Below are 9,142 nucleotides of genomic sequence, written 5' to 3' on the forward strand. Positions count from 1 at the left end.
GGTAAAGCCGGTATGTCCTGTCTGTTGCCTTCAGAGTCCAAACTTGTATGCTGACTAATTGAAGAGCTTTAAATTATCTTTTTAGGGAAGATACACTGTGAAATCTGACAAGGTGGTTTTACTTAATAAAATCTAGGTTACAGAATGCCTTGAAAAATGTAAATATAACTGACTCTTTATTTTTGTTTACTTTATATTAAACTATTAGGGTTACTTTAAATTTAGTAATATTTACTTAATTTTAGGAAGCTGTTGCAACTTAAAAATGACAAGTTTAATTAAATCAGTCTGTCAACACACAACTCACAGATCTCCTAAGTTTATAACTGGCAAAATCCTGTCAGGATCAAGTTACATCAGACTAACTTGATCAACTGTAGCTGCTAACTCGTAGAAAGAACGATGTGATTTTAGCTGTCATTTTTAAGTTGCAACAACTTTAGAAAATTAATTGTGTATATATAGCTAAATTGTAAGAAAATGTAATAAAGTAAACATAATTAAGATTGATAATTATACTTACTTTGTTTTTTCAAGGCAATCGGTTTCCAAGATTATTTTAAGTGAGGTCAACTTTCACAGTGTATCGAATTTACTATATATAACTTATTGTGTGAATGATACACTATGTTAGCAGCAAAACATATTTCTTATGAGATACCCATTTAGATCTTGTAATATACTCTCAGACAGCAAAGCACATCTACTAGACCATTTATTCTTGAACCAGTATACTCCACAATTCTGTAATGGGAGAACTTTGTATCAGGTGAAGTAGTTAACTTCATCTGCCTGTAGTTCTGACAGTTGCTTATTTCCAGAAATAAATAGCCTACCAATAGTTTCTTTTCAGAAAGCTGGAGGAAAATGAAACGCATTTTCAATAGAGTGCAGGCTGTCCTTGATGGGAAATGAATTACTTTGAAGGGACTCGGCCTACGCTAGTAACGCCAGAAAGTAAAGTTGATGAAGTTATAAAGCGCATGTATATTAATGTTGTCTTTAACTCTTGGTTTCAGAATAAATACGGATAAACAAATATATTTAATGAAATTCAGATTCTAATGTTATTCAGACCCAAGGAAAGATGACATTTTAAAGAATAAACTATTGTTTCACCCTCAATTACATGGTGTTGCTAAATGGCAACAATTCCTTCATCTAAAATTTTACTAAAAGGCAGTAATATAAAATCAATTTTTTACTGTTAAGGCGTGAAAAGGGGGTCTCATACTTTGATATGACAAATAACTGATCACATATATGACCATGAAATCGTATTTATACTTCCTTTTTCCAACAACACGTGACACTGGGAAGGTACCAAAGTTGACTCATTGTTCAATATTCAGGTAAAATTCCTATAAGAAAACAAAATTAAATACTTCCCGTGCTAAGTTAACTTTTAATTTTCATCCTTAAAACCAGTTTAGATATTAGTTTTTTGTAATATTAATTTGTTGTCAAATGGCAACTATATGCAAATATGGAAGTGATCTGTTTGTATTCAGAAAGGGAGCATTGGGTCTGTTCTTGCCCAAAAGGCCACCTCTGTAATATGCTGATATATATTGTTAAAAATACAAGCGGGCTTTGGAGATAATGTTGCCCCGGGCACTAGCAAAAATCGTTAAATGAGCCTTACAAGAACATAGTTCACTACATTTACTACAATTTGTTTTCAAATTGTGGTAAATGTAGTCTTTCACTACACATCTGCTTGATATGAGGTGTTCAAAACAAATTAACACCCTGCCCTTATATCCCAGTCAACTGACAACACCTGCTGTGGTCAGGTGTTTAATCAGCCGTCATTTGCAACATCCCTCACTCACTCTGTCTTCAAAACTGCCCGTGCAGGGAAGAGTTTAGTGTTTGCAGCACACTTCTGAGGCACTCTGCCTGTGTGCAGTGCGTTTTCTTTGTTCTAATGGCGTGTGGAGAAAGCGGGGGCAGTAAGATTTTACTATGTCTAGGGCTCTTAGTGGCTGCTACCTCATTTAGCCATTGCACACGACTGACAAAACTTAAGGCACTGGATAAATTAAGAGGAAACTCGACACTTAGCAAAGATCAAGCTGAAGGAGGTGATCTGCGCCATGGAAGACTCTTAATTGGGCAAAACTCTCAGCAAGGTGATGATTTCAAAGGAACCAAGGCCACAGAGAACTTTTTGGATGTTGATACAGATTACCAAGAAGACATGGGTATGTAGAGGTGAAATTCTTCTTGCAGTTCTGCACTTAATATATTTAAGTTGTAAATCATGACTTATTTTTAAGCCCTATGCATGCATTGCTCAGATGTTTGACCTCAAGGTGTGTAGTTGATTGAACATCATTGTTTGATGGTGGTTTATTTATTTGACCTTCTAAACTTTTTTTTTGTAAAAGGTTGGGGGCAGCCCAAGCAACCTAAAGTACAAGGTGATGGTGTTTCAATACCAAATTCAGAGCTAGGCAGTACAGCAGTGGAGCAACTCCTTAAAATGGAACCAAAGGTTGAATGTACAGGTGACTCCATGAAGCTTCAGGTCCAAGATGCTGCTTCTACTCCTGGATCTCTGTTATTTGTGGACAGGGGTACGTTTGGTCTCTTGTGTGGATTTGTTAAATTACAACTCCATCATTTATACTGTACACAATATTTGAGTATTTCCAGAACAGCTTCAAAAGCTTTTTAAAATTCTTCTTTTCTGTTGACTTTAATTGCTCAGGAAGTCGCATCTCTCCTCTGCCTCTGTCCAAACTGCCACCAAGCTGTGGTTACACCATCAAGTCAACAAGAAGAGATTTGGTCTTGGTTGCACCTTACGATGGTTGTTTTGTTTCTCTTGAGGTGGGATACATTGTTTTGAAAGCACTGCAAAATGTGAACCATGTACACTTGTGACATTTTTCATCTGTTTTTCAGGAGGATAGCTATGTTCTCCCGTTACGTTGGTGGGGGTTACCAGTAAGGATGTCATGCCCTTTAATGAGGCAGTCGTCACCTAACCCTCCAATGGTCACCTGCCACACTGAGGGCATGGTTGTGAAAACGGGATGGACGGTCTCTGTTGCTGAAATTAACGTAAATTGTAAGTAATTACTTTCTATGTCAAAGGTGCAAGAAATTACGTGATGCTTACATCAATTTGGTTATGTCTGGGTGTTTGCTTCACTGTCATAATCATTAAAGACAATATGTTGTCCTCAAATGCCTAACTTTAGCCATTGTCATTCTAATTGAGCTTTTGCCATTATTAAAGGGAAACTTTACATCTATTTCCCATAATTAAAGTGTGGAATTTTGAGTGTTATGTGATGGGAATAATTTTGGGATTACTATTATTGGCTTTGGCTGTGTGGGCATCGTTGTGGGGGGTCGCCCTGTCTCGGCTGGATGTCCACAGCTTCATGGTTTTGGCGTGGACTCCCCTGTCTGTCTGGGGTGGGGTGATTTCTGTAGCAATGTCTCTGTGAGCTTTGATCAACTCCTGGTCCAAACGGCCCTCCACGATGGCGTTTTCTTATTTTAGTCGTGTGTGCTCAGCCATGTTTCTTATCCACAGCCATACTGTTCTGTGCCTTTTGAACATCGTCCTTCTGTTTGTGCTCTGTGGGTGGGGGGTGGGTGGTCCTGGGAAGTGGGATGGGGTGGTGGTGGTGGTGGTTTATGTTTTGATGTTTTTTTTTGTTTTTAGCTTGTGAAGCACTTTGTGCTACATTAAATGTATGAAAAGTGGTCTTTAAATAACATTTGATTTAATTTGAGGGTGTTTAAAATACTTCAATTTGTGCAGTGATAAATGGGTTTTTATAGGCCACATCATGTTTCGAGAGTATCCATCTTGTTACAGAAGTTGGAAGTAGGGAAATTGTTGAAATTGTAATGGGGTTGATTCCTTACAGTGAATAGTAACTGGGAGCCACTGATGAAGGCATCATCCAGATGTGGGTTCAGTGTAGTTGTACATCCTGAAGGTGTAGTCATCTCCGTTCACTATGCACCCTGCCTGGAGAAAAAGGTAAAGTGAAAATCTGTTTCTTATAAAAAATCCCTTTTAATTTTTTTGTGCGTGTGTAATCCATTCATTCTTTGCATTCCAGGATGGAATGTATACCCTTGAATTGGCTGGAGAGGGAGAGACTAAAATTTCCTGTCCATCACTGTCACCAGCTCAAACTGAGCACCCAAAGAGGCCTGCAGATGGTTCCAAAATGCCAAGCGAAGGGTTGCATCTCTCCGTCCCATCTCCGAAAAATCCATCACATTCTGTTGTTCCCCAGGTGCCAGGTTTCCCAAAGGAGCCAGAAGTACTGAACAACAAACCAAACAGAGAGCCAAAGCCTTTCTATCCCTACCCCTTCCCCTTCTACCCTCAGCCTAATCCTGGAAAGCCTGCTCCTGAACAACTGACCACTGCTCCTGAGCCTGAAAAGCCATCAGCTTCCCCAAAACCTCAACAACAGCCTGAAGCCCCTCAGGGACAAGTACAGCAGCCTTTCTACCCCTACCCCTTCCCCTACCACCCTTGGCCAAAACCTGGAAAGCCTGTTTTAGAGCCTGAAAAGCCAACCACTGCTCCAGAGACTGAAAAGCCATCAGCTGCTCCAGAGCCCGAGAAACAAACCACTGCTCCTAAACCTCCACAGCCACCTGCAAATCCTCAGGGCCAAGTACAGCAGCCTTTCTACCCCTACCCCTTCCCCTACCACCCTTGGCCAAAACCTGGAAAGCCTGTTTCAGAGCCTGAAAAGCCAACCACTGCTCCTGAGACTGAAAAGCCATCAGTTTCTCCAAAACCTCAACAGCCTGAATCCCCTCTGGGACAAGTGCAGCAGCCTTTCTATCCCTACCCCTTCCCCTACCACCCTTGGCCAAAACCTGGAAAGCCTTCTCCAGAGCCTGAAAAGCCAACCACTGCTCCCGAGACTGAAAAGCCATCAGCTGCTCCAGAGCCCGAGAAACAAACCACTGCTCCAAAACCTCCACAGCCACCTGCAAATCCTCAGGGCCAAGTACAGAAGCCTTTCTACCCCTACCCTTTCCCCTACCACCCCTGGCCAAAGCCTGCTCCAGTGCCTGAACATCCAGCCACTGCTCCTGAACCTGAGAAACAAACCACTGCTCCACAACCTCCGCAGCCTGCAAATCCTCAGGGCCAAGTACAGCAGCCTTTCTACCCCTACCACCCTTGGCCAAAACCTGGACAGCCTGCTCCAGAGCCTGAAAAGCCAACCACTGCTCCTGAGCCTGAAAAGCCACCAGTTTCTCCAAAACCTCAACAGCCTGAACCCCCTCTGGGACAAGTGCAGCAGCCTTTCTATCCCTACCCCTTCCCCTACCACCCTTTGCCAAAACCTGGACAGCCTGCTCCAGAGCCTGAAAAGCCAACCACTGCTCCTGAGCCTGAAAAGCCATCAGCCTCCCCAAAACCTCAACAGCCTGAAGCCCCTCAGAGACAAGTACAGCAGCCTTTCTATCCCTACCCCTTCCCCTACCACCCTTGGCCAAAACCTGGAAAGCCTGTTTCAGAGCCTGAAAATCCAACCACTGCTCCAGAGACTGAAAAGCCATCAGCTGCTCCAGAGCCCGAGAAACAAACCACTGCTCCTAAACCTCCACAGCCACCTGCAAATCCCCAGGGCCAAGTACAGCAGCCCTTCTACCCCTACCCCTTCCCCTACCACCCTTGGCCAAAACCTGGAAAGCCTGTTTCAGAGCCTGAAAAGCCAACCACTGCTCCCAAGACTGAAAAGCCAGCAGCTTCCCCAAAACCTCAACAGCCTGAAGCCCCTCAGGGACAAGTACAGCAGCCTTTCTACCCCTACCCCTTCCCCTACCACCCTTGGCCAAAACCTGGAAAGCCTGTTTCAGAGCCTGAAAAGCCAACCACTGCTCCCGAGACTGAAAAGCCATCAGCTGCTCCAGAGCCCGAGAAACAAACCACTGCTCCTAAACCTCCACACCCACCTGCAAATCCTCAGGGCCAAGTACAGCAGCCTTTCTACCCCTACCCCTTCCCCTACCACCCTTGGCCAAAACCTGGAAAGCCTGTTTCAGAGCCTGAAAAGCCAACCACTGCTCCTGAGCCTGAAAAGCCATCAGTTTCTCCAAAACCTCAACAGCCTGAATCCCCTCTGGGACAAGTGCAGCAGCCTTTCTATCCCTACCCCTTCCCCTACCACCCTTGGCCAAAACCTGGAAAGCCTTCTCCAGAGCCTGAAAAGCCAACCACTGCTCCCGAGACTGAAAAGCCATCAGCTGCTCCAGAGCCCGAGAAACAAACCACTGCTCCAAAACCTCCACAGCCACCTGCAAATCCTCAGGGCCAAGTACAGAAGCCTTTCTACCCCTACCCTTTCCCCTACCACCCCTGGCCAAAGCCTGCTCCAGTGCCTGAACATCCAGCCACTGCTCCTGAACCTGAGAAACAAACCACTGCTCCACAACCTCCGCAGCCTGCAAATCCTCAGGGCCAAGTACAGCAGCCTTTCTACCCCTACCACCCTTGGCCAAAACCTGGACAGCCTGCTCCAGAGCCTGAAAAGCCAACCACTGCTCCTGAGCCTGAAAAGCCACCAGTTTCTCCAAAACCTCAACAGCCTGAACCCCCTCTGGGACAAGTGCAGCAGCCTTTCTATCCCTACCCCTTCCCCTACCACCCTTTGCCAAAACCTGGACAGCCTGCTCCAGAGCCTGAAAAGCCAACCACTGCTCCTGAGCCTGAAAAGCCATCAGCCTCCCCAAAACCTCAACAGCCTGAAGCCCCTCAGAGACAAGTACAGCAGCCTTTCTATCCCTACCCCTTCCCCTACCACCCTTGGCCAAAACCTGGAAAGCCTGTTTCAGAGCCTGAAAATCCAACCACTGCTCCAGAGACTGAAAAGCCATCAGCTGCTCCAGAGCCCGAGAAACAAACCACTGCTCCTAAACCTCCACAGCCACCTGCAAATCCCCAGGGCCAAGTACAGCAGCCCTTCTACCCCTACCCCTTCCCCTACCACCCTTGGCCAAAACCTGGAAAGCCTGTTTCAGAGCCTGAAAAGCCAACCACTGCTCCCGAGACTGAAAAGCCATCAGCTTCTCCAAAACCTCAACAGCCCGAAGCCCCTCAGGGACAAGTACAGCAGCCTTTCTACCCCTACCCCTTCCCCTACCACTCTTGGCCAAAACCTGGAAAGCCTGTTTCAGAGCCTGAAAAGCCAACCACTGCTCCCGAGACTGAAAAGCCATCAGCTGCTCCAGAGCCCGAGAAACAAACCACTGCTCCTAAACCTCCACAGCCACCTGCAAATCCTCAGGGCCAAGTACAGCAGCCTTTCTACCCCTACCCCTTCCCCTACCACCCTTGGCCAAAACCTGGAAAGCCTGTTTCAGAGCCTGAAAAGCCAACCACTGCTCCTGAGACTGAAAAGCCATCAGCTTCTCCAAAACCTCAACAGCCCGAAGCCCCTCAGGGACAAGTACAGCAGCCTTTCTATCCCTACCCCTTCCCCTACCACCCTTGGCCAAAACCTGGAAAGCCTGTTTCAGAGCCTGAAAAGCCAACCACTGCTCCCGAGACTGAAAAGCCATCAGCTTCTCCAAAACCTCAACAGCCTGAAGCTCCAAAGGGACATGTAAAGCAGCCTTTCTACCCCTACCCCTTCCCCTACCACTCCTGGCCAAAGCCTGCTCCAGTGCCCGAACATCCAGCCACTGCTCCTGAACCTGAAAAGCCACTAGCTGCGCCAGAGCCTGAGAAGCAAACCACTGATCCAAAACCTCCACAGCCTGCAAATCCTCAGGGTCAAGTACAGCAGCCATTCTACCCCTACCCCTTCCCCAACTACCCTCAGCCAAAACCTGAAAAGCCAACTCCGGCTCCACAGCCACAACAGAACATAACTAGCTCCAGTAAAAATAACCCAGTGGATTCTAATTCACAACTTAGTAATGGTATAGTCTCAAAAAACCCTCAACCAGGCTATCCATACATGCCACCTATCCACTGCCCTCAGTTTTGCCCATCTGGATTTTCCAATTGCTGCCCACAAATTGCTTTTCATCAACATCTCCATCAAATTATCCCTGCTGGAATTCGCAGTGAAGATGCACCTGCATCCTATCCAGTACTGCAATTCCTCCCTTCAATGGCATATCCTGGATTTGTCAGTGGCTTGGATACTGCTCCCATTCCTCAAAAGCCAACTGTAACAACCACAACACAAGCTACCACAACTTCCACTCCTGCATCCAGTTCACCTCAGTCCCTTCCATCTGAAAATGAAAAGCTGCCACCAGATGGCAATCCTACTCTACTAACTGGTAATCCCAGCATGCCTACAAATCTTGAAAGGCCGATTTACCCTTATATTGCACCAAACACACTGTTTCCTAACTGGCCATATTTACCGCAAAATGAGGAGCTGCCAAATCCTTCAGGAAGCCAATCATCAAAACCATCTAATGAAAGATCCATGGACCCTAAAGACCAAATTGAACCTCTGCCATTTGTGAGTGCCTCAAAGAAATCCACTGAAAATGAACAGAATTCTGAACCAAAGGGTTATGTGCTGCTACAGCATGGCCCACCAGGTAGGGAGCCCAACCGTTTAGTTGAATCTCAACTACATTTCAGACACCCAGTTGGTGATGCAAACATCCTGGCACAAAATATGGCATGGCAACATGGGAAACCGCAAAATCAGAATGTAAAATCCCCACAAGAAAAAACTCAACACCCCAAACAGATGGGGAAAGGACAGTCCAATTCCTTGCCTAATGTGAACCACGCGCTAAGGCCTGGTGAGAACCCAGAAGGTGTCCCACTGTTTTTCCCTTTCAATGGCCCTCATTTTGTGCCTTTGCCCCAGGACACTGTTAATGTGGCACATTTAAACTCTAAATTCAAAGACTTTTGGAGGCCTATGACGCCCCTAAGCCACAGGGGTCAACCTCTCGTTCCGGGAAAGACATTTCAGCGAAGGAGCTCTGCAGCTGACCACCAAGCAAAAGGTATGTTGTATATTTGATTTAACTTTTTAACATAGTCTTTGGTACTAATATTGTATGTGCGTCTCTTGCAGGATTTAATCAACCCATTCAGAGGGAGGTTGGACATCGGAGGCAGTAATGAGTTGTCTTTATTATAAATAAAATGACTGAAATGTGA

The 9,142-nt window shown here is 45.6% G+C and overlaps 1 protein-coding gene across 4 annotated transcripts; it reads left to right on the plus strand.

Annotated features, from left to right (window-relative positions):
• Window positions 1-1,828: 1,828 nt before the first annotated feature.
• On the plus strand, window positions 1,829-9,142 carry LOC121951140 (titin-like). Of its 4 annotated transcripts, none has more exons than XM_042497388.1 (8): window positions 1,829-2,207; window positions 2,394-2,582; window positions 2,717-2,838; window positions 2,914-3,079; window positions 3,894-4,009; window positions 4,092-4,661; window positions 5,793-8,985; window positions 9,057-9,142. In XM_042497388.1, exons 1-8 carry the CDS (start codon window positions 1,931-1,933, stop codon window positions 9,101-9,103), a joined length of 4,680 nt encoding a protein of 1,559 aa, XP_042353322.1. In that variant the 5' UTR covers window positions 1,829-1,930; the 3' UTR covers window positions 9,104-9,142. The 4 variants fall into 4 exon arrangements, with proteins under 4 accessions (XP_042353322.1, XP_042353321.1, XP_042353320.1 ...); XM_042497387.1 differs by having other exon boundaries at window positions 1,830-2,207; window positions 4,092-5,792; window positions 5,979-8,985; XM_042497386.1 differs by having other exon boundaries at window positions 1,830-2,207; window positions 4,092-4,475; window positions 4,662-8,985.

This window comes from Plectropomus leopardus, chromosome 12 (genome assembly GCF_008729295.1).
Source record: "Plectropomus leopardus isolate mb chromosome 12, YSFRI_Pleo_2.0, whole genome shotgun sequence".
NCBI lineage: Eukaryota > Metazoa > Chordata > Actinopteri > Perciformes > Serranidae > Plectropomus > Plectropomus leopardus.

Coding starts and splice junctions, on each gene's coding strand:
- LOC121951140 (XM_042497384.1), top strand. CDS start 1,931: ATGGCGTGTGGAGAAAGCGGGGGCAGTAAGATTTTACTATGTCTAGGG. Junction 2,208..2,393: donor AGATTACCAAGAAGACATGG/GTATGTAGAGGT, acceptor TTTTTGTAAAAG/GTTGGGGGCAGCCCAAGCAA. Junction 3,080..3,893: donor TGCTGAAATTAACGTAAATT/GTAAGTAATTAC, acceptor GATTCCTTACAG/TGAATAGTAACTGGGAGCCA.